The 26,526-nt window shown below is 43.5% G+C and overlaps 1 protein-coding gene across 4 annotated transcripts in view; it reads right to left on the bottom strand.

The window, feature by feature from the left end:
• afap1l2 (actin filament associated protein 1-like 2) overlaps positions 1–26,526 on the bottom strand; it is a 187,564-nt gene that overhangs the window by 44,450 nt on the left and 116,588 nt on the right. For all 4 annotated transcript variants that reach the window (XM_078413461.1, XM_078413459.1, XM_078413458.1 and 1 more), the window contains exon 4: positions 19,569–19,663. In XM_078413461.1, coding sequence (XP_078269587.1) covers positions 19,569–19,663 — 95 coding nt within the window. The remainder of the gene's footprint in view (positions 1–19,568; positions 19,664–26,526) is intronic.

Raw genomic sequence — 26,526 nt, 5'->3', positions numbered from 1 at the left:
TGCCCCCACCGCCCTCACCATCGATGCCTCCGGCATGGCGGTGGGGGGCGTCTTAGAACAGCAGGTTAACGGCCTCTGGCACCCTTTGGCCTTTTTCAGCCGCCAGCTCACTCGCCCCGAGATGGCTTACAGTGCCTTTGATCGGGAACTCCTGGCCCTCTACCTGGCCATCCGTCATTTTCGCTATTTTTTAGAGGGTCGCTTTTTCGTGGCGTTCACTGACCACAAGCCACTGACGTTTGCTTTTTTGAAGGTTTCCGATCCGTGGTCGGCCCGCCAGCAGAGACACCTCACTTACGTTTCGGAATTTACCACCGACGTTCGGCACATTGCGGGAAAACTAAACGCCGTGGCGGATGCCCTGTCTAGACCGGCGGTTTCCCCGGTTGCCGAGGTAGGTTCCGGGGTGGATTTCCAGGAGCTCGCGGAGGCTCAGCGCCTGGAAGACACCCCCTCCCTGTACCCCCACACCACCTCGGGGTCCCGGTTGGCACAGGTAGCCTGTGGTCCCACGCGTACCAAACTCTGGTGCGACGTTTCTCTGCCGCGCACCCGCCCGGTAGTACCCACTTCCATGCGGCGCCAGGTTTTTGACACTATTCACGGCCTGGCACATCCGTCCATACGGGCCACTTCGGCTCTGGTTGCGGCTCGATTTGTCTGGCACGGGCTGCGGAGGCAGGTGGCCGCCTGGTCCCGCTCCTGCATTCCGTGCCAAACCTCCAAGGTACACCGGCACACTCGGCCCCCCGTCCAGCAGTTCACGGTCCCCGCAGTCCGATTCCTCCACATCCATGTGGATCTCGTCGGCCCGTTACCCCACTCCAGGGGCTACACCCACCTCCTCACGGTAGTTGAGCGGTTCACCCGGTGGCCAGAGGCGCTCCTGTTGTCCGACATCTCAGCAGCCTCCTGCGCGCGGGCTCTGGCACTAAATTGGATTGCCCGTTTCGGTGTCCCGGACGTCATCACTACCGACCGGGGCGCCCAATTCACCTCATCCCTGTGGGTGGCTCTGACTCAGCTGTGCGGGTCCCGATTACAGCAAACCACCGCCTATCACCCCCAGGCCAACGGGATGGTGGAACGGTTCCACAGGCAGCTTAAAGCCTCACTCACTGCCCACCTGTCCGGGCCCGACTGGGCCGACCAGCTCCCATGGGTTCTCCTGGGTATCCGCACGGCTCCGAAGCACGATCTCGGAGCTTCCTCGGCAGACCTGGTCTATGGCTCGCCCCTGCGAGTACCAGGCGACGTTCTCCCCCAATGTTCCACCCCCCCCTCCCTCCATGCCAGCACTCTTAGCTTCACTGCGAGCGCGGGTGGGGTCCCTGGCCCCGGTCCCTGCTTCTCGTCACGGGGATCCCCCTTCACACGTCCCGCCGGCCTTGGGCGACTGCGAGTTCGTTTTCCGGCGCATCGATGCCCACCGTCCCCCGTTCCGGCCAGTTTACCAGGGTCCGTTCAAGGTAGTGAAGAGAGGCACAGTCACCTTCACGTTAGAAGTGGGTACACGACAAGAGGTCGTCTCGGTGTCCCGCCTCAAGCCTGCCTATTTGGACCCAGACCAGCCCGTCACAGCGGCTCAACCTCCTCGCCGGGGCCGACCTCCAGCCGCGGCTCCCGTACAGCAGTTTTCCCCCTCGCTGCCCCCGTTCGGGACCCCGCTTCCCCCGGTCTCCTTGCCACTGCCGCCTCCGGCTCCGGCAGTTTCCCCTCCTCCCGCGGTGCCGGTTTCCCCGTCCCCACCCCCGGCAGGGCCCCCCTCTCCTCTCCGCACCCGCTCCGGTCGGGTGGTCCGGTCACCTGCCCGGTACCGCACAGAGGGTTCTGGGGGGGGGGGGGGGGGGGTCATGTAGGGACACAGGGATTGGTCCAGACCATCGAACACTCTGATTGGTAGAAGAGGTGAGGTGGTGCGCAGGTAAAGGAACTGGGCAGTCTGGTTTAGTCCTCCGAGAGAGACAGTAAGATTTATGGTTGTCTGTCGTTTGGTGCGTTGGTTGTCACGGTTGTTAATATTACAATAAACGTCTACCTCAACGTACTTCGCCTACGACTCGCCATAAACATTTCTTTCTCTGAAGAATATTGGAAAACCAGATGGATTACATCATTGCAGATTTTACAATATTTTTAACTTCGACATTTACTTTATTCGAAATTCCACAGCTGACATGATGGTCTTCATACGTGGTGAAATCAATAATAAAGGCTCCAGGATTCTAAGCTTATTGTTGCCAGTTTCAGATGTATCTCGGAGTAGCATAATGGTTCTGCAATTGGCATTCACATCCCTAAACTATGGAGAATAAATGGAACTCAACATGATTAACTGGAACACAACAGGATGGAGGGAACAATGGGGGCAATAGATATTCCATGAAGAGTGGTGAAAAAGCAACTATTAGGGAACACACAGTTATCGGACAATGTTAATCATGAAGGACAATAAAATACACATCAATAGCTTCACCATTAAACTGTAATGTTCCAGCCTGATGGAAGTGCACCTGATTCTTGCCTCCAACAAACATAGTCTGAGCAATGGTTTAAATACGAACCTTCATGAAAGATTAGTGAACTATAAAGTGTGAAATGGTAAGTTTAGTTTAGTTTAGAGATACAGCATGGATGCAGGCCCTTCAGCCCACCGAGTCCACGATAACTATCACACTAGTTCTATGTTTTTCTACTTTATCACCCATTCCTTACACACTGGGGGACAATTTAACAGAGACCAATTAACCTACAAACCTGCACGTATTTGGGATGAGGCACCCGGGGGGGCAACATATGCGATCACAGGGAGAACCTTTCAAACTGCACGCAGCCAGTTTCCGAGATTGGAATCAAACCCGGGTCTCTGGTGCTATGAGGCAGCAGCCCTTCCATCTGCGCCACCGTGACACCTTAAAGGTACAGTGATTTAAAGTGTCTGATGGCTCAAAAAGTGCAATGGCTGCACACATCTGTTTAAAGTGTAATTTATAATTACAAAACCTTTGCTCTATTTTGGGGCATCATGTCTCAAAGGGGGCATTCAGATGAGATTTACTTGCCCACTATTGTTGGTTACCTGCTGCACATTCACCTTTTAATATCCATTGATGCTCAGGTAGGAAGTAACTACAAGAAAACATGTCCCTCCATTATTGTCCATCTTTAGTTGAGGGGCACTTACTTTTACTGGCTTTATTTTCAATGAAAAAATTGGCAATTATTAAATGGCCAAGAATTTGGCAAGATGGATTCTTAACATTTCATTATTAGGCATCTCTATTCTTGGTGAAGATTGTTATTATAGACAATAGACAATAGGTGCAGAAGGAGGCCATTCGGCCCTTCGAGCCAGCATCGCCATTCAATGTGATCATGGCTGATCATTCTCAATCAGTACCCCGTTCCTGCCTTCTCCCCATACCCCCTGACTCCGCTATCCTTAAGAGCTCTATCCAGCTCATAACAATAGTGCAGAAACACTACATATATTCTAAATTGTGATAAATGTATATTGTATCTGCTAGATCTCTAGTGGAACATCCAACATTCATTACAAATTGCTGTTGCACATTCTATTTTTTCCGCAAGAATAGTTAAAGATAAACCAGAAGTTAAATTAGGACTGCACCCGTTCTCCCGGATGCCTGCAAAGAATCCAAATGTAGAATGACAGATTTGGAGGGATATGGACCAAGCACAGGTGGGACTGGTGTAGCTGGGACATGTTGGCCGGTGTGGGCAAGTTGGGCCGAAGGGTCTGTTTCCACACTCTATGACTCTATGATTGATTGAAGGATATAGCATGGAAACAGGCCCTTTGGCCAACAATTTTACAGAGGCCAATTAACACAATTGGATTGAACCCAGTCCCTAACACTGTCAGGCAGCAGTTTTACCAGCTGCTTCACTGTGCCAACCTAAATTCATGCTGCCACTCTGCCTCTTCAAAAGCATATTATTTGCCATAAAAGTTTAGGGTTTTTCTGACTGAAGTTTAGGACTGAATCTCAGTCTTTTTTAACCTTCTTCTTTTCTTTCATTGGAAGGGCATGGAAAGAATAGTCATGCATTTCAACTAATTGCCAAGAAATGCATCAATATTCTTTCCACGCCTCTAGTTTCCTTCCAGTCATTCATCTGCTTTGCATTTCTTCGTCTCATTTCTTTGCACTTCCCTCAAACGGTATGCCCTAATTATCACTACTTCTTGATGCAATGCAATCCAAAGTTGCTACCAAGCCAGAACCTTAGCATGTTGAAATCGGCAACAATATCTAGATGGCTTCTTCGGGAAAAAAAACGATGGCATGGAAGTATAGTACAGGGGTATTTTGTTGGCTGCTACTGGGCTGAAAAGCTTACAACTCTGCAAACACTGCCCAGTTGTCAAAAATCTGCAACATTTAGAGACAAATGTCCCTGACATGAGTGTGAACAACTGTAAATTTCCCGGTTGTGGGACGAATAAAGGATATTATTATTATTAATTATTATTATTATTATTATTATTATTATTATTATTATTATTATTATTATTATTATTATTATTATTATTATTATTATTATTATTATTATTATTATTATTATTATTATTATTATTATTATTATTAGAGTAGAGGAAAAATCTGATTGTTAATGAGGATCTTGCCAGGACTCACGGGCCTGAGCTATAGGGAGAGGTTGAGAGGCTAGGATTTTACTCCTTGGAGCGCAGAAGAATCTTATAGAGATGTACAAAATCAGAAGAAGAAAATACAGGGTAAATGTACAGTCTCTTGCCCGGAGTAAGGGAATCAAGAACCAGAGGATATAGGTTTAGGGTTGGGGGGGGGGTTAGATTAAATAGGAACCTGGGGGGTAACTTTTTTACCTCCTCACCTTAAGCCTATGACCTCTGGTTCTTGGTTCCCCTACTCTGGGCAAGAGACTCTGCATCTATGCGATCTATTCTTATCATGATTTTGTACACCTCAATAAATCACCCCTCATCCTCTAGTGGTCCAAGGGATAGAGTCCCAGTCTGCTTAACCTCTCCCTATAGTTCAGGTCCTCAAGTCCTGGCAACATCCTCATAAATCTTCTCTGCACCCTTTCCAGCTTGACAACATCTTTCCTATAACATGGTGTTCAGAAATGAATACAACGTCTCACCAACGTCTTATATAACTGTAACATGACCTTCAATACTCAATACCCTGACTGATGAAGCCCAATGTGTCAAAATACTTTTTGACCATCCAATCTACCCGTGGTGCCACTTTCAATGGCCAATGTACCTGCACTCCTAGATCCCTCTGCTTCACAACACTTCCCAGAGCCCTACCGTTCATAGTATAGGTCCTGCCTATGTAAGTCTTCCCAATATGTAACATCTCACATTTCGCTGCATTAATTTCACCAACCATTCTTCAGCCCACCTGGCCAACCGATCAAGATCCTGCAGGATTTTTTTATAACCATCTTCACTATCTACAATACCACCTAGTTTAGTGTCATCTGCAAACGTTCTCATCCAAATCATTGATATAGCCGTGAAACAGCAATGGGCCCAAAACTGAACTCTGAGGTACACGACCAGTCACAGGCCTCCAGTCCAAAATGCAAACTTCCACCATCACCCTCTGCTTCCTTCCATGAAGCTAATTTTCTATCCATTCAGCTATCTCTCCTTGGATCTCATGGGACCTAATTTTCCAGAACAGAATACCATGTGGAACCTTGTCCGATCCCTTGCTGAAATCTTCATTAATCACTTTTGTAACATTATCAAAAAATTCAAATCCGTGAGACATGACCTCCCCACATACAAAACCATGCTGACCATCCCTTATCAGCACTTGTCCATCTAAATGTATATACTGTATCCTATCGCCCAGAATACTTTCTAATAACTTTACGCCCACATGTTAAGCTCACTGGCCTGTTGTTCCAAGCCTTTACCCTGCAGTCTTTCTTAAATGGATAATGTGACCTTTCACATAAAGCAATGGCCCAGATCATGTGTGACTGAAATAATAGATATTTTAAAAATGCTTAAAACGCTTTCAAGTGTGAAACTAATGTTAAAAAAAAGCGATTTTTTTGGAAGATTTGCCTTTTAAACCAAGGTCTGCAAACATTCACCAGCCAACCACAGCATAAAGCTGAGAGTTTCCTTACAAAGTACGAGGACTTTTTGTGCGAGGATATTTGTGCTCTGGTTCGAAACTCTTGGAGGTCAGATTGGCTCAAACCTAGCTTCTAGCTCGTCTTTGATTTCCTCACTGGTGACATATGAAGAGGAACTTACTGACAAAAGATAGATACATTTAGGCTCACTGAACTGAAGTCCTATCCGCTCTCTTGTAACAAATTGAAGGAAGGTTTTCCTATTGAAAATATGCATTTCAAACAATGGCAAAGAAGGATAATCTTGTCATTTATTTCACAGGTGTTTGTGTTTAAGTTGCCGTTCACAATTTCAGACTTTAACAGTGACCACATCTGAAACGTGTTTGATTGGGTTCAACAAAGCTTTAAGGGATCTGGAGGGCTTTATAGACAAAATCAATGCACTGCAACCCCTAGGAAGAAAAAGTGAAGGACACACGGAAAAATTAGGAAGATCAAAAAGGAGAGGTCAGTAACAAAGAAATACGTGAAATTACAATGTGAATTCCATGGAAATTCAAGAGATAGAGTTAATCTTGTGGGCCTTTGAGGAAATGAATATGGTGACAGATGTACACAGGGATAAGCCACAATCTTTAACAGCACTTAGTATGTGGAAAATCCCAGTAAATACAGCCAAAAGATGTCATGTATAAACATTGTAAACCCTGGGAATATGCCACCCAGCTGAAAGGAAACATGACGCTACAAAGGTTCACCCATGCCTAGCAATGAGAATCAAGAGTCAGAGGTCTGTTAAGAGTTCAGCTTGAAAGTATTAACTAAGTACGGAACTACTGACCATGAGGGCTTTGGAGTAATGACATAAACAAAACTATCAGTGCCTCATTTGAACATGCCATGATAGAATTTAACAAATGTCATAGCAGTGAGGCTTTACGTAGGATTTTGTACATGGTTACAGTCACGCATATTAATTGCATCTGCAAAATCACGAGAGGAATAGATCAGGTAGACACACAGAGTCTCTTGCCTAGAGCAAGAGAATCAAGAATCAAAGGACGTAGGTTTAAGATGAGGAGGGGAAAGATTTAATAGGAACCAGAGGGGTAACATTTTAACACAAAGGGTGGTGGGTGTATGGAACGAGCTGCCGGAGCAGGTAGTTCAGGCAGGTATTATTGTGCCATTCAATGAACATTTAGACAGATACATAGATAGGGTTAGAAGGATATGGGCCAAATGCAGGCAGGTGGGACTAGTGCAGATGGGACATGTTGGCTGATGGGGGCATGTTGGGCCAAAGAGCCTGTTTCCACGCTGTATGACTCTCTGACTCTACGACTTTAATCATTGAGAAATATGCACATTGCACGATGGATTTCAATTTTATAGTGGTTGAAAGGATCAACCATGAAATGAGGATGACCCTTCTCCTAAATTGAAAGCTATGAGCTTGAAATTTGCAATGGTAATGATGACAAAACTGTCAATGTTGATCTTTGTTAATTTATGAAGATGGTAAGAACATCAGACTTCTGTGCGGCACAGTTAAAAGCATATATCCAAAATTGCTCTCACTGATATCCTACTGCTCCACAGGGTGCTCTAACCTGACTTTACCAACACTGTACTAGTGGTTTAAGGTGACTTTTATAACAATATTGCTGTAAAACCCATTGTAATTAGCTTCTCCAATAAAGTGTGATTGTGTTTTTGAAAGGCTATGTTTACTGGCAAACAAGCACTTAAGTCTTGAAAACTGACTTTATAAAACAAATTTTATATTTGTAGAATATCATTTCATGACATTTGGGTTGGGTCCCTTCTTCAGACTGATAGTAGTTGGGGGGGGGGGGGGGGGCGGGTGGAAACGGAAAAGAGGTGGAAACGTCATCTATCCATATCGTCCAACCCACTGAGTTACTCCAACAGTTGGTTTTTTTTGTAAACCAGCATCTGCAGTTCCTTGCGTCTACATCTTGAGTTGTTTTCCTACCCATAAAGGTATTCTTTATAACAGATTCAATTTGAAGCACTCTCCATATTTTCTTACAACTATCCAGGCAATTTGGTAATCACTTGAAACGTGTTAGTGCTTTATTTTGCCTCCATTATAGACTCTTGGAAGAGTCCATTCTGATGTCTCTCCCACACTTTGCTGGTGAATTATCAGTTCTCCAGTTGATATATGAGATAACCTGCAGCAAAGTTCAATTTTAGCCATTGATTAGTAACAGACAAAAACATCAAAGATTATAACAGTGGGGAAAGGCTTCACAACCCAACACCCTTATACAGAACGACAAAATAAAATATCGGCAACATGCTCAGTATTAGCAGTGGGAATTGCATCAAATGCTATGTGGCATGATGTTCTATATAGAAAAAAATCCTCATATAAATTAAAAAACAATTCAAATATAGGACTCCTTTCTGTTACAGTCAAGGTGATTTGCTTGCAAGGGTGACAGAAATATTATCAAACTTTACGGGTGAAATATTAAAGACCTTTGTGTGCGTGTGCAAGTAAAATATTTGGGAGATTTTCGTTTGAGCAGCTTGGTTGAGAGTTGCCATAAGAAACATCATTGGTGATGATTTTGTGAGGCAGGATTTGTCACAGCGTTTGATATGTCAAAGGAGAAAATAGTTACAAAAGTCAACTGTAGATTTTGCTACTGCAGATAAGATACACCGAATTACACATATCCGTCACCAACAGAATTTGGTTCTCAACGCTGTTAATGTTACTGTAAGTGGCACATGGCCCAGCTAAACATCCAAGCGCATACAAGATTCCATTCGTGGGGTTAAACAGGGTCCGAGATGTCAGTTGGCTGCAATTGGACCAGAAGCATGCTGTCAAATGCATTCATCGCCACTTCAAAGACAAAAATGTCATTCTTTTTACTCTTGCCATGATTGGGAGAAAGTTTGTAATAATATTGGGCTCTTTAATTAAGTGAAGCACGTTAATTAAATATTTAACGCTGGCTGGCACGACTAGTTTGTTAGTTTCATACAAAATAAACATAAATCTAATTCCGAACTGGGAATTATTTTGTTCAGCAGCTGTTGGGGAAGTGTTTGGCGAGGTGGATGGCAAGAAGGACAGCATGCAACCCTGGGATTCATTTAGTTGTGTATTTGATAACAACCGATTCATAATGACTTTATAAGTAGCTAATTGCTTTTTGCTGTGTACTGCTCAATATGGAAGGATGTAAATATTCTAGCAGCAGGCAGAACCTAATTATGTCATAGCTCAAATGGCAAAAACATAATACTTTGCCACAGATCAAGTCAAGGGGGTAAATTGTTCCAGATCATGTTTTAAGCTGTAAGAAGGCACTCTGTTACAGTTCTTGCAGAACACGAGGTCTCGTGCAGCCAGTAGGCACTGATCTCAGGTCTATTTCCTTGTAATTTACAGTATCATTGAATCATTCAAAACTGAAGACCCTTCAATTCAATGTACATGTGGCATCTTTTTGAAAGAATCACATGCCTATTTTAGAGAATGTAGAACCAAGGATCTGTCGATACTGATTTACAGACAAAGACATAAAGTGTTGGAGCAACTCAATGAGTCAGACAGCTGCTCTGGAGAACATGGAGAGGTGACGTGTTCAAGTCAAGTCAAGTTTATTTGTCACATAAACTGCATCTCTGGAGAGAAGGAATGGGTGATGTTTCAGGTTGAGACCCTCCAAACCCCTGGACCTAGGAATCAGCACCACCCTTTGCCATCGAATCCTCAATTTTTTGACCCATGGACCCCAATCAGTGAAGATAGGTGGCAACCAAAGACAGGATAGGTCTCCAAAGACGTACAGGTATGTAGGTTAATTGGCTGGGTAAATGTAAAAATTGTCCCTAGTGGGTGTAGGATGGTGTTGATGTACGGGGATCACTGGGCGGCACGGACTTGGAGGGCCGAAAAGGCCTGTTTCCGGCTGTAGATATATGATGATGATATGATGATAACACCTACTCGACAATAATTTTCAACAATGTGTCCTGCAAGGATGCATTCTCATTCTCCTACTATATTCCCCATACACTCATGACCATACAACCAAATTTGACTTTAATTCCATCTATAAGTTTGCAGAAGACACCACTGTGATGATCCGAATCGCAAACAATGATGGGATGGAATATAGGAAGGAGATAGAGAACTTAGTGACATGGTGTTCAGGACAATAACCTTTTCCGCAATGCCAGCAAGATGAAGGAGCTAGTTATTGACTTCAGGACACATGGTGGAGTACATGCCCTAATCAGCATCAATGATGCAGTAGTGGAGATGGTTGAGAGCTTCAAGTTCCTTGGCGTTAATATCACCAATGGTCTGTCATGGACGAACTACATTGATGCGACAGCCAAGAAGGCACACCAACACCTCTACTTCCCGAGGAGACTAAGGAAATTCAGCAACTCCCCAATGACTCTTACTAATTTCACCAGATGCATAATAGAAAGAACACTGTCGGCTTGCACACAGCGTGGTTTGGGAACAGCTCTGCCCGAAACCGCAAGAAATTGCAGAGGGTTGTAAATATATCCTAGTCCATCGCACCGAACAGACTTCCCCCATTGATTCCATCTGCACTTCATGCTGCCTCAGAAAAGTAGCCAACACAATCAAAGACTTGTCCCATCCCAGTCATTTCCTCTTCTTCCTGCTTCCATCCAGTAGGAGGTGCAGAAGCTTGAAAGTGCGCACCACCAGACTAAGGAACAGCTTCTTCCCCTTTGACATCTGAACGGTCCTTCCATATGCTCAGGTGGTCAGAATCACCTCTGCCCCATTAAAGACATTGGACTCTGTCTATGGAACTGATGCGCTACAATGCACTACAATGCTGAGAACTAATATTTGCACTCTATATAATCATCTTTGCATTATCTATTGTACTTGAGTTTGATGATTATATGATTATATGTATGGTCTATCCAATCTGTTTGAATAGCTTGCAAAACAAATCTTTTTGTTATACCTTGGTACAGGTGACGATAATAAACATAAACCTTATTCTTTGGTCCACCAAGTGCTCACCAAACATCGATCACCCATTCACACCAGTTCTATGTTATCCCACTTATGTATCCACTCCCTATTCTGAACAATTTACAGTGGCCTATTATCAACCCACAAGCCCACACGTATTGGGGATGTGTGAGGAAATCAGAACACCTGGCGGAAAATCACCCGAACACAGGGAGAACGTGCAAACTCTACACAGACAGTACTCGAGGTCACGATCTAACCCGGGTCTTTGGCGCTGTGAGACATCAGCTCTACCAGTTGTGCCACTGTGCCGCCCAGTAAGTTAATTTTAAAAACAGATGCAATGCTAAAATATCCTGACAATTGCTGCCAAACCAGCACTCACACAGTTAAACCACATTGGATGCAGTGTGATAGCTCTGTGCTGTTTAATGTGTACAAATACCAGGGAATTCAGCCTCTGGTTCCAGATGATAACCATTCATTTTCCCACAGACTTCTCCATATGCTTCTTGACACAGCTGAAACTCCTCCAGTTGCTGATATGGCCTCTGCTACGTATTACATGACCCACACTGTTCTGGCCTGAAGTGTTCCCAGCAATTTAAAAAACCAAACCCAAACACCCATACTGAGCATATTTGTAATATTTTTCAAGTTGCATTTGAATGCCTTGGGGAGTAATACATGAAAGGCAATCAATAGCGTACCAATAATTCAGTAATGCTCAGAGCTCTCTCCCCACAGTCGGGTTCACTGATGTTTATGTTGCTTCCAATAACAGACCTCCGCCCCACAAAAAAGGGAATAAATGGCTCAATGACAAGAATTTCTATTTTTATTGTGGAGTTTGTCCACTTTGCTAAAAAGAGTCTGTATCAGATTGACAGGGATATGATATGTTTTTCCTTTCTCAGCTGGTGAAATGGTTTATATCTGTAGTGCCCACACTTGGTCAGAGATAGGATGCTGTACATTGGTTCAATGGTGCTTTTATTGCCTCATGTGCAAAGTGCTAACACAGTGAAATTCTTTATCTTAGGTCCAGTAGAGTATTGCCATACCCCCGATCCCCGATGAGCAAGGGTACAGAAATAGTCTACTGAGCCCGCATGCAAGAGGCGCCATGTTTTGGTGCCATTTTCAAAGTCCACGCTCAAGTTCTTATGAGTGGTGCCTGATCCAGGCAAGTCCCTGGCTGTTGTGGGCTCCCAGCCATCTCCTTCCTTGGACGCCACACCCCTCCCCTCGCCCATCCATCTTTGTTCCTTGAGGGTGCCTCCCACATCCGACCACAAGGGGGCGGCAGACCAGACCCCGGTTCTTTCTCCTACTGGCCTTGCTCCTCGCCCACTTGCTGGCCCCATCTTCCCAGTCTCTGGTCTGCGGGGATTGAGCAGGGGCCGGCAAGGTGGCCTCCCACTTCCAGTCCAGTGATCTGCCGGGTCCAACAAGCGGGGGACCGGCTTGGTGACTTCCTCCGTTTGGCTGAGCCAGGGCCGCTGCCTCCTGGGAGCATTAGCCACACACGGCCACCTTGGTCCTGATTAAAGCTGTATCTTTAAACACAAAAGTGGCAACTTTGGGCTGCTAAATAAGTACTGGCTCTTGGCTTTGATTTCAGCTGGACTTCATATTTTTAAGTTATTTCATTGAACTGTTCATACCTTGTTAAAGTCTGATTACCTTAGTACTGCAAACAATTAAGAGAGGCTGCTGTGGTGAGATTTCCAAGTTTATTAAAAAGACCACTTGTGTTGGTTATTTGTCTTTCAGATTTACCATATCCTGGCTTCCGTGGGCAAATCATGTAATATTTTCTGTACTACTTCACTTCCTGAAGTTAATCATAATCTCCTTTGTCTTGCTGACAATGGTCTAGAATAGTGCTGACTTATTTTAAACAGTGAAGACATTTTTGTTTTATATATTTACTCACTCATTGTCAATTGTGACCTGGTGTCAAGACAACCTTTCTTTCAATGTCAGCAAGAAAAGGAGATTATGGCTAACTTCAGGAAGTGAGGTAGTAGACATACCCTGGTATACATTGGCGGCACCAAAGTAGAGATGGTTGAAAGCTTCAAGTTCCGAGGAGTAAATATCACCAGCAACTTGTTGTGGACTGGCCATATTGAAGCAATGGCCAAGAAAGCACACCCACGCCTCTGCTTTCTTAGAAGGCTTAGGAAGTTCAGCATGTCCCCAACAACTCTACCAACTTCTAACGATGCACCGGCATCACAGCATGGTTTGGGAACACTGTGTCAAGATCACAAGAAATTGCAGAGAATTGTGGACGCAGGCCAGACCATCACACAAACCAACCTCCCTTCCATTGGTTCCATCTACACCATGCTGCCTTGGCAAGGCCACTAGCATAATCAAGGATGAGTCTCACCCTGGTCACTCCCTCTTCTCCCCTCTCTCATCAGGCAATAGGTACAGAATTATGAAAATGCACACCTTCAGATTCAAGGACAGTTTCTTCTCAGCTGTTATCAGTCAATGGAACCATCCTACCAACAACTAGAGAACAGTCCTGAGCTACCATCTATCTCGTTCAAAACCCTCGGACTATATTTCATCAGACTTTTCTGGACTTTATCTTGCACGAGACATTATTCTCCTTATCATGTATCTGTACTCTGGGGATAACTCGATTGTAATCGCGTACAGTCTCTCCACTGACTGGTTAGCATGCCACAAAAGCTTTTCACTGTACCTCGGTACATGTGACAATAAACTAAACTAAACTAATCAATGTACAGGAAGCCATGGCTCCACCAAGACTCAAACTTCCTGACAGTCTTCAAGTCGACAAAAGTGGTGATTCATGTTTAGGTCAAGCTGCACAATCTCAACGTTGACCTTATTTGGAGACAAAATCTGCATTAAATATGAGTAACATGATTATGCTGAGGTACTGCAGTGAACGAAGTACCTTGACCACTAAAGCAACTAGCGTGCAGTTAAATCTTATGTCACCAATTTGCTTGGATGACAAGTTCATCAAAAGACTTGAAGGTCTGCACATTTGGTGAACAATGGGGCCAGCCAGGTATTGCTCTAAGTAAAAATGACACAAAGTGCAGGAGTAACTCAACGGATCAGGCAGCATCTCTGGAGGATGTGGATAGGTAACGTAACAGGTCGGGACCCTTCTTCAGACCTTTTAACTAGTTATGGATATAAAAAATACTGTGGGAAAAAACCCACAAATTGTTTGGATTGCAAGCTGATAATGAGACCGTGCAGACAAGGTATTCCAAGCCACCAAGGTGAGTGGCTGGATAAACCAGTTACCCCTCTAACCAATAGATGTAAAGCACATAGTGTTATAAACAACTAGACAAAGTGGACCCGTTGGGCCCAAACCTCTCCTGCATTGGTGCAGCACCCTGTCCCCCCCCCTCCCCTCTCTCCTCAACCCCCCCTCCCTTCTCTCCCCTTCCCCCTCCCCCTCCCTCCTCCCCTCCCCTCCTTTTAAACTTTAAAATGTGAATAACTTAAAAAATATAACACCGATTTCAATAAAAGTACTTGCATTATCACTAAAGTGACAATGGTGAGTAAGGTGGGCCTAAAATTGTTGCGCTATCGTGTACCGTTTTGGCTGAAGTTCAGTCACAAACAAGATAACAAACGAGAGTTTTAGTATATAGATGATAAATTAGAGTGTATTAACAATAAGGGCGAATTAGAGTGAGTAAATTCAGTTGCAAATAGGAGGAGAAATAAAAAGAGGGCAAGACTAGAAGAGAAAAAAATTCTAAAAAGAAAAGGCAATGTTTCTTTTAACAAGTTGACTTCTAAATGTCTCTCATCTATTCCGTACCTGTAGTTCTTGCACATCCCAGACCATTAGTTGTTTAATGTCTGGACAAGGGAATTGTTTGGCAGTCATTAACTTTCATTACTTCTGAACAATGGCAGCAGGTTCTGGAGGTTTGTCATGCCATGAGTTTCTCTATTTCTCCCCCAAATTACTGCCTAATCAGTAACTCGGTGTGTCATTTAGACACCATTATCCCATTATCCTTTCAGCAAAATCTGGCCCTACTCCTCATTCTGTACGATGTGCCACCTAATGGTTCAAGTAAGAATTGAAAACATAGCCCAACTAAGTTTCAGGACCAGAAGATAGACACAAAATGCTGGAGTAACTCAGTGGGACAGGCAGCATCTCTGGAGAGAAGGAATGGGTGACGTTTCAGGTTAAAACCCTTCTTCAGACTTTCAGGCCCAGTAGTCCCCTTGACCTGTTCCTGTGTCAGGGGTGTGAGTAAGGATGGCTAATGTTATGACAGATGCCAGAGGCATTTAAAAGTTGCTTCAGAATATTTGTATAAAGCTCCTTCTGTGGTTAGAAGATTCTTGCCTGGCCATGTGATAAAGTATTTCAGTAAAACTCAGTGCCTGCTGGCAACTGTACCATTTAGAGACAAAGTGCTGGAGTAACTCAGTGGGTCACGCAATATGTCTGGAGAAAGGTCATTTTTTCTCCAGTGAGGCCTGACTCACTGAGTTACTTCAGCACTTTGTGTCTCTCTTTGGTATAAGATGCATCTGCCATGCCTTGTTTCTGAACTATTTAGAGGGTGGTTTGTCAGCTTGAGCTGCTGGATAATACCTGGATCCTACTTCCCTACTTTATTTTGCTCCACAACCCATTCTGACTCCTGATAATGAATGTGCCGGAATGTAATTATTTAGCTTCACGGCAGCTTCTTTGCTGTCATTGGTCGTCTATTAGAGTCAGGGGGGCGGAGCGGGAGAAAGCAAGGTCAACGCTGAGGAAGAGGGCACTGAGAAGGAGGTCAGTGTCATAGGCGGCCATTGGTGATCATTGGGGAGAGGGAAGGGGAGGGGGGAGGGAGGGGGAGGGGGGATGGGGGGGAGAAAAGATGGGGCATCTCCCTGATAGCTGTGGAAGACGGAGCCACTGGGACGAACCAGAGACCACCAGTGTCATTGTGTGATCAAGATTGGACTGCTGAGAAGAATCTCTATATAGCCGGCGTCTGTACTGGGCGGCTGGGACAGGCTTGAGATGCCAGTGCCTCGTCCTGCCCACAGACAATGAGGAACTGCACCCACACACAGAACCAAAGACTGAGCCGCCGGATAATCCAGCGACCTCCAGCATCCCCTCATCGAACCCAAAGCCAAGCTGCCCGGATAAACCTGAGACTGCCAGTGCCTCCTCTCGAGACAAAGTTGAACTGCAGGGAGAAGCTTGAGATTGCCACACCTCCTCTGAAGGCCAAGACTGAACCGCTGGGACAACCCTAACATCACCAACATCACTGTATTGCACCCTGATGGCCAAGGGTAGCGCCCCCATGTGGTCCTGGACTTTTCAACCACTGAAAAAATAAAATATATCATGTTAGTGCACCCGACTGCAAGTGCCAGTGCGGTCTCTGCCAAATTCAGCATAATCTCAGATGCCACAGTGGTTAGATTCTGTGCTTTGGAGATAGTCACTGCCTGCCATTGATCATTCACCACACTTCTGACTCAACATGATTGCTAATATTTCAATGGCTTACACTGGCTTCTACCACTATCAAGCATGGGGATATTCTTGGCACCTACTCCTCTTGTTAGCAGTTTAATTGTCCACACTATTCACAGCTAAACATGATAGGATTGGAGGAGTTAGATATGAGGCATTCATTGTTGGATCACTTACCTCTATTTATTGTATGAAGATTTTGGTGCTTAGTATGCATTTTCTGTTTTAATTTGGTGTTTATGATAACAATTGAAAGTCTTACTTTACTTTATTTCAGATTTTAAAGTCACCTGCATTGCAGTGACAAGTTTGGGATCACATTTGGAATTGACTAGAACAGCATGAAGGGACCAGGTGGGTTTAGAAGACAATCCAGGACTTTTATAGCTGGGATTTGCATGGGATGTTTAATCCAAACCATACCGGAGATTTTTTATCCAAATCTCTGAATTACTGATTTGGTAATTCAAACACTACACCAACATTACATTATCAATGGTTTCATCAAAATAATGTACTCTCAGAACTTTTATGTATCATTATGCTCAAGGTGAAAGAAAAAAAAAAGGATCTTTTTCCTTTTAAAAGAAAAAGTATATATCGCAGACGTGATAACACCAACAGGGTGACTTTAAACTTAATTGCCTAAATCTAGGATGAATATGATCTTACTCTGTTAAATTAAACCAGCGAAGCACTGGTCAACCACTATTCAATTCAATCATGGATGATTTTGCTGTAATTTTTTGCCATCCTTTGCTCCATATCCTCTGTAACAGAGTGTAGAAATAAGGAATTGTTGATGCTGGTTTACACAGAAGGACACACAGTGCTGGAGTAACTCATCGGATCAGGCAGTATCAGAAGAAGAATGGTCACCGATCCATGTGCTCCAGAGATGCTGCCTGCCCTGCCGAGTTACTCCAGCACTTTGTGTCCTTTCTTATTTAACAAAAGTACATTACTCACTTTTGTAAAATCAGTAACTTGCTTAATATTCACTGCTAATTACGCAAGTTTACGGATATATTTCTCAATAATCTTGAGAGACCTTCTGTCCTTTTGACTGGGGCTCCTGGATTCTACAACCAGAGGAAATAATATGTTCCATCCATTCTATATCTATAACTCTTTATATCTTGAGCTGAGGTTTATCAGGCAGATTTTCCTCTGTAGTTATGGCTGGGCAGTGTGGAACTATTTACCAGCTCTTGGCAGTGATCTCAGGCATCTGATTATTTGCAGCACTTTCTTTCCACCCAACTAATTCCTTATCTGCATGACAGGGGCCTTTGTTTTTGTTGGGCTCCATTTCCTGTAGGCTTGAGTTCAAGGAGCAGTGCTTTTGTGAATAAGTTAATTCGAGGAGAAATTAAGCAAAAATGCCACGTGCCTTTGCACGAAGCAAGTTTCAAAACAAATTTCCAGAGGGCTTGACAAGAAAGCGCATTCATACAACTGAGCCCTCAGTTTTGACAAATTATTAACAAGGGGGCATTGTCATTAAGGACATGTAATAAAAAATAATAATTTGCAAGATTTGGCATTCTTTTTGTGTTTTCCTCATCCAGTTAGCGTTGATCATTGAATGGCTTTAACAGTAAGTGACATTTTTAGGCTAAAAGGAATTACTGAGGAAGCTGCATACACTCACAAACACAGCAACAGCTACAACATTAACTATAATTCAGGTTCAGCGTGTTATTAAATTCTAAACCTACACTATAAAGCATTTATCGCTACAAACAGATCACTTACATAGAAAGGATGCTTAAATTCATTGATGTAAAGGATACTTATGAAACATTTTTTCTCAAGCTTGCAATGAGACATTTATTCACCGCACTCAATTATTTCCACAGTTTGGATTTATTGCGAGCAAATCATTTAAACAAAATAATGAATGAAATTGTTCACGCCAAACCAATCTAAACATGTCAGACATCTCAAATGGCCCGGTTACCCTTAAAACAGGTCAGCAGGGTTGCAACATATCAGAACAATCATTACACAATTTATTCTGTGCATGCAGATTTATGAATTGAACACAAAGAGTACATTCTGCTAACAAGGTAGAATAAATGTCTTAATGAAGGACCAAGGGAAGAGTTCCTCTTCAACCTATTGAGGAGAAATGTATTTTTGTGACCTGTTCGCATACTTGCTTCTCCAACAGAAATGACGATTTGCAGATATTTTGATAAAGTCTTAAATTCTGGCTATTTATGTCAATTTTCATTGACTTTGAAAATGTTAAAAAATAGGTGCAGGCTCTGTGCTTGAATAAAGTATTTAATTAAAATTAAAAGATCAGCAACAAGAAATTCTGGGCACCTGATGCACCATGTTTAGTTTGCTTGAAAGGTGTTCAAAAATAAAGCGTTGAAATATTTGCCTTTTAATGTAACTTCCAATATCACGTTCAAATGCATATAAAAAGGCTTTTTTTCTCTCCCAGAGTTAGCATTATAGAGGCCCATTAACAGCTGGGAAAGGTTAGTGGTCCGAACAGCTGTGATGTCAAAGCATTTTGGAAATTGAGTTTTGTGGCTTTTCAAATACAAAGCAGAATGAGCCATCATACGACTGGACAACTTAGCATATCTGCTGAATCAGAGTGAAAAAACATCTGTGGATCTTCCTGGGAGCAATGCTGAACACTTCATGCTTTGACACTTTTCTCTGTTGCTCAAGAGACACGGTGACTGAGCATGTCCAGGAAATTGCCCGGGAAAGCACCATGAAGCACATTTCGTTCCCTGAAATCTTTTTCCAAATGTGAACAGGAGCTGCTCTTTTGAAAAGTATTTTTCACGTGCCATGCAATAATTGGGTGGAGTTAATTAGCAACCTGTGACCAAAATGACAGTAAAAAAGTACTTTCCAAAACATACTGAATATAAATCTAAAACTTACAACTTTTGCAGGTGGGAGTTCAGGCAAACTCTTCTGTGGAGCAGGCGTGATCTTTCCTAAATCTATTCCATTGGGAATATTACCACGATCTGAACCTAGGAAACAATAACAAGCAGATAGATAACAGTCAATGAGGTTTCACTGATGGGAGTCATTCTCACGTTAAACGGTGGCAGGGGCCAGGACCCCAAATACTGTACTTCATCCCAGTAATCAATATTTCCCAAGCAAGTGTCTCCCCTTTGCTAATAAATTTCAAACTTCACGAGCTTCTTCTCGAACATGCCATTTCCAACCATGATATAGAAGCACAGAAAACAGGATCAGGTGTAGGTTATTTGACTCTTTGAGCTTATTCCACTATGCAGTATTGAAACAGTCGTCTGACCCAAATCATCCACATTGACCAATCTGCCTTCCTGAGCAAGTCTCATTTGCCTGTGTTTGGCACATATCTTGCTAAACTTTACTTTAGACATTTTCACCCTTTAGACTTTACACTTTAGAAATACAGGGTGTAAACAGGCTTATCGAGTCTGCGCCAATCAGCGATTACCCCGTACACTAGCACTATCCTATACATTAGAGCCAATTTTTTTACAATTTGGCCATTGTTAGAATGTTATTGTTAATATGGGATTTTGAACACAGCATGGCAGGTAACATATTTGTCAGGTTTATTTCTTGGTCTGTACACTGCCCAAGCTATTTTTTTCCAAATTCATATTATTTGTTACACAATGCTCAAGGTCAGAAATTATTCAGTTGGAAAATACTTCCTGATTACTATTCTTGAGGAATGAAATCAAACTTACATTTTGGAAGAGCCTTTCAGGATGACGTTCATGGCTGATGAATTGGTTTTTAAAGTTGCTTGAGAACCTCCTTTTACATGAGACCAGGTCTCATTTAATCTTTTTTGGGTGGAGTTTAGTTTACTTAATTAGTGCGGAAACAGGCCCTTCGGCCCACCGACTCCGCACCGACCAGTGATCCCTAATCATTAACACACACCAGGGACAATTTTACATTGATACACAATGTTTGTGACGAACAGGATACCAAGACCGCCACTTATCTAACTGCATATAACCCATATCCCCCCATTCCCTGCATATCCATACAACTATCCAAACGTCCTTTAAATGCCACCAACGTATCTGCTTCAACCACTAATCCCAGCAGCATGTTCCAGGCACTTACCACCCTCTGTGTAAAAAACTTGCCCCACACATCTCCTTTAAACTTTTTCCCTCTCACCTTAACGTTATGCCCCTCTACTACAGACACTCCCAGACTTATGCAAAAGGCGACTTACAGTGCCCTCCATAATGTTTGGGACGAAAACCCATCATTTATTTATTTGCCTCTGTACTCCACAATTTGAGATTTGTAATAGAAAAAATCACCTGTGGTTAAAGTGCACATTATCAGATTTTAATAAAGGCCATTTTTATACATTTTGGTTTCACCATGTAGAAATTACAGCTGTTTCTACATAGTTCCCCCATTTCAGGGCACCATAATGTTTGGGACACAGCAATGTCATGTCAATGAAAGTAGTCATGTTTCGTATTTTGTTGCATATCCTTTGCATGCAATGACTGCTGGAAGTCTGCGATTCATGGACATCACCAGTTGCTGGATGTCTTCGCTGGTGATGCTTTGCCAGGCCTGTATTGCAGCCATCTTTAGCTTATACTGGTTTTGGGGGCTAGTCCCCTTCAGTTTTCTCTTCAGCATATAAAAGGCATGCTCAATTGGGTTCAGATCGGGTGATTGACTTGGCCACTCAAGAATTGACCATTTTTTAGCTTTGAAAAACTCCTTTGCTGCTTTAGCAGTATGTTTGGGATCATTGTCTTGCTGTAGAATAAACCGCCGGCCAATGAGTTTTGAGGCCTTTGTTTGAACTTGAGCAGATAGAATGTGTCTATACACTTCAGAATTCATGATGCTACTTCCATCAGCAGTTGTATCATCAATGAGGATAAGTGAGCCAGTACCTTCAACAGCCATACATGCCCCCACCACCGTGTTTCACAGAAGAGGTGGTATGCTTTGGATCTTGGGCAGTTCCTTCTCTCCTCCATACTTTGCTCTTGCCATCACTCTAATATAAATTAATCTTCGTCTCATCTGTCCACAAAACCTTTTTTCCAGAACTGTGGTTGCTCTTTTAATTACTTCTTGGTAAACTGTAACCTGGCCATCCTATTTTTGCGGCTAACCAGTGTTTTGCATCTTGCAGTGTAGTTTCTGTATTTCTGTTCATGAAATCTTCTGTGGACAGTAGTCATTGACAAATCCACACCCCACTCCTGAAGAGTATTTCTGATCTGTCGGACAGGTGTTTGGAATTTTTTCTTTATTATAGAGAATTCTTCTGTCATCAGTTGTAGAGGTCTTCCTTGGCCTGCCAGTCCCTTTGCGATTAGTAAGCTCACCAGTGCTCTCTTTCTTCTTAATGATGTCCCAAACAGTTGATTTTGGTAAGTTTGGTTGATGTCTCTAACAGTTTTATTCTTGTTTCAGTCTCATAATGGCTTTTTGACTTTCATTGGCACAACTTTGATCCTCTTGTTGAAAAACAGCAATAAAAGTTTCCAGTGATGGACTGGAGGAAAGACTGGGTGCTGAGAGCTCTCTTCTACCTGCATTAAGGAGGCAACTAAACACACCTGAACAATTACAAACACCTGGGAAGCCATGTGCCCCAAACATTATGGTGCCCTGAAATGGGGGGGACTATGTATTAGCACAGCTGTAATTTCTATATGGTGAAACAAAAATGTATAAAAATGGTCTTTAATAAACTCTGACAATGTGCACTTTAACCACATGTGATTTTTTCTATTATAAATCTCAAATTGTGGAGTACAGAGGCAAATAAATAAATGATGGGTCTTTGTACCAAACATTATGGAGGGTACTGTATGTAAACTTGCACTTAAATAAACATTTCTGGCTCTTTGTAATTTCCACAGCACTGGCTGCGGTGCTTACCCAGAATGCCGTGCGCTGCAGACAGTGCCTCGGGATGCAGCCGCTGAGACAGTTAATGCTTTCAGTGGCAGACACAAAGTGCATGTGTAACTCAACGGGTCATGCAGCATCTCTGGAGAACATGGATATGTGAAGTTTTGAGTCGAGACTTGTCTTCAGACTCAGTGCGTTATTTGGGTAGGGGATGGGGATGGTGATTCTGACGTATGTAAAATCTGACTTACATATGGGCTCATGGAATGTAACCATTATGTAAATCGGGGAGTGCCTGGATTTGATTTTTCCATCCTGGGACAAAGATTCTGACTGTCTACTCTATCTGTGCCTCACATTTTATCTGCAGTTTATTTATCTACAGTTCACATTTTTTAATGTTATATTCCATTTGCCATGTTCTTGCCCATTCACCCATCCAGTCACATCTCCTGATGTATAAGAAAATAACTGCAGATGCTGGTACAAATCGATTTATTCACAAAATGCTGGAGTAACTCAGCAGGTCAGGCAGCATCTCGGGAGAGAAGGAATGGGTGACGTTTCGGGTCGAGACCCTTCTTCAGACATCTCCTGATGTCTCTCTGCACCTTCTGTACTCTACAGTGTCAACAGGCTTAGTATCATCTGCCAACTTGAAATTATTACTCTTGATCCTGTCATCCAAATCATTGATATAGATAGTGAACAGCTACGACGCACCAAAGTCCAATAATTGCTCCTTTTTGCTAATGTCTTCAGCTCCTTCCTTCATAATAATGGCCTCTTCAAAAGGAATTGATGGTTTTATATTATGGGTCCCGTGTTCAAATGTACACAAATTCCCTGCGTTGCATCATGTTGAGGTCTACAAGCAGCGAAGCAGTACAAAGGAGCTTCAAGTATCGAGTTCACATGCTGTGATATTTAGCATTCATTCCACAGTCACACTTGTGCTGCATCAAGAATGTCGATTCAGTTCAAACCATTTTTTTCGTGGGTTGGATATTTTTGGTGCATCAAGAATCAGAATGTAGTATCCATAGGTGTAATTCAGTCTTCGAGCATTTTCTACTATTTAATTGTCGACTAGTCTGCATTTTACCCCATCTGCATTTTTCTTTAATCCTGTTAACACTTGCTTAATGAAAATTCATTGTTGAAGACATAAACTGCTTCTGCAAAGAATGTCGACATATTTACTTAATGCAGCACAGAGACTCCTCAGTCCAGGTCAGTTTTAGCGTTGAGTTTTAGAGATACAGTGTGGACACAGGCCATTCGGCCCACCGAGTCCACGCTGACGAGCAATCACCCTACACACACTCGGGACAATTTACAGAGTCCAATTAACCTACAAACCGGCTTGTCTTTGGGATGTGTAGGAAAGAACTACAGATGCTGGTTTAAATTGAAGGTCTGAAGAAGGGTCTCGATCCGAAACGTCACCCATTCCTTCTCTACAGAGATGCTGCCTGGCCTGCTGAGTTACTCCAGCATTTTGTGTCTACCTACCTTTGGGATGTGTAATGTATCTGGAGCACCCGGAGAAAGCCTATGCAGTCACAGGGAGAACGTACAAACTCTGTACAGACAGCACTCGTAGTGGTGTCAGGATCGAATCTGGGTCTCTGGCGCTGTAAGGCAGCAACTCTGCCGCTGCAGCATTGTTCCACTCAACAGAACAATCCCATCTGTACCAATATCCTCCCCCTTTCCCCTGCCGCCTACTCCCCCTCACATGCTCAACAACTAGCCTCTGGTTCTGCAAAATGCACCAAAGGCCTTAGAACGGCTGTGTTACAGAGGATACATTTACTTGATTTCCTGCTGTCTTTAATCTCTTCTACATTGCCAGCCTGGCATACAGCATGTTGGAAACAGCACTGTTGTAGACCTCCATCTCTTCCAACAAATTTTCGCTATGTAAACAGAAGTTTGCAACGTAAAAAAACCTTTCCTTGAACCACCTTTCCTTGTCCACCAATTCTGGCCAGACCAGGTAGCTTCAGGAGATCCCTTCAGTCATGGTTGATAATATGATCAAACTGTTAACCACTGATAATGTTTTCTTTCCATGAAGCGGCATCTTGATATTCTGAGGTAACTGGTGACCGTGTGGATTTTCTCCGAGCGCTCCAGTTTCCCGCCACACCCCTGAGACATGCGGGCTTGTACGTTAATTGGTCTCTGTAAATTGCCTCAAGTGTGTGGGGAGTGGAAGAGTAAGTGTGATAAAATAGATCTAGTGTGAACAGGCGATCGATGGTCAGCATGGTGGGCCGAAAGGCATGTTTCCATGCTGCATCTCGAAACTAACCTGAAACAAACCTGTTTCCAAATCAAAGTGCTCACAGCATGTAAGAGAACGGAAGCAAGATCCTGGAAAATTCAGTGCGATGAACTATAAACACTGGTCAGTTAAACCAGGCTGTACTTAATTCCTGCTCGATCTACAAACATTTGAGAATACCTTACCTACTGAGGAGCTTGGCAGTGTACAAGGCTACAGGTGTGATTCCATGATCCACCACCCTGTGGCACCAGTCACTGTTCCTCCAACATTCTTTATTGCACAAAGTAAAGTGTCGGAGTAACTCCGTGGGTCAGGCAGCATCTCTGGAGACACGCGGATAAGTGACATTTTTGGGTCGGGACCCTTCTTCGCACTGATTATAGTTAGGGAGAGAAAGCTGGAAAAGAGCTGGGGGCAGGACAAAGCCTGGTAAGTGATAGTTGGGCACAAAGTGCTGGAGTAACTCAGAGGGTCAGACAGCATCTCTGGAGAAAAAGGATGGGTGACGTTTCGGGTCGGAACCCTTCTTCAGACCCAGCTGAAGTTACTCCAGCACTTTGTGTCTATCTTTAGTACAAACCAGCATCGGCAGCTCCTTTCTGCACAAGTGAAAGGTGGATACAGGTGAGGGAGGGTGGTTGATTGACAGATAGGTGGACAAAAGTCAGAAATGAAAAGGAGACAAAAGGCTGTGAGATAAGGAGAGACGAAGCATAAATTGTGAGGCCAGAGGAAGGAATGTGGGTGGAAGTGAATGAAAGGGGGGGTGGGGGAGGTAGAGGCAGGATGGTGTGAGCAATAGGTGTACATCCAGGTCAGGCACACGGAAGAGAGGGTGGAGGTAAAAGGGGGGGGGGGGGTGGGGTGGGGGTTTGATGGTTAGTTCTCTATTGCAAAGTCAACATACATTACTTCAAATTTAAATAATGTCTGTAATTAAGTTCCTTAACCACTCACATATAAGGAAGTCCTGGACAACAGACGTTGATTTGGGTGCATTCCATGGAGTTCTGGTAGCCAATTTGCAGAAAAGATACGGAGGGAGCAGAAGAGGTTTACCAGAATACTGCCCGGATTTGAGGGTATCAACTACAAGAAGAGGTGGATTATTTTCTCTGGAATGACTGAAGTTGACGGGTGAGCTGATCGAAGTATATAATTTGTAAGAGGCATAGATAGGATAGTCAACCAGAACCAGGTCTCCTGGGGTGGAAATGTCAAAGACTAGAGGGCATAGCTTTAAGGTGAGTGGGGTAAAGTTTAAAGGAGACATGCGGGGCAAGTTTGTTGCTCAGAGGGTGGTGGGTGCCTGGAGTGCACTGCCAGGGGTCGTGGTGGAGGCAGATTGAGAAGCTATTGTGATATGCACATAGACATACAGGAAATGGAGGGATAGGGATCATGTGCAGGCAGATAAGATTAGTTTATCCTGACATTATGTTCAGCCAATATTATGGATTGAAGTGCCAGTTCCTGTGGTCTACTTTAGTTTAGTTTAGAGATACAGCACGGCAACAAGCCCTACGGGCCACCAAGTCCACAACCAGTGATCCCCGCACACTAACACTATCCCACATTCACTAGGGTCAATTTACAATTTTTATCGAAACCAATTAGCCTACAAACTTGTATATCCTTGGAGTGTGGGAGGAAAGCGGAGCTCCCAGAGAAACCCCACAGGGA

Source organism: Rhinoraja longicauda, chromosome 16 (assembly GCF_053455715.1).
Source record: "Rhinoraja longicauda isolate Sanriku21f chromosome 16, sRhiLon1.1, whole genome shotgun sequence".
Taxonomy (NCBI): Eukaryota; Metazoa; Chordata; class Chondrichthyes; order Rajiformes; family Arhynchobatidae; genus Rhinoraja; species Rhinoraja longicauda.
Note: the sequence above shows the minus strand (reverse complement) of the source record. Positions and strands in the feature narration are given on the sequence as shown.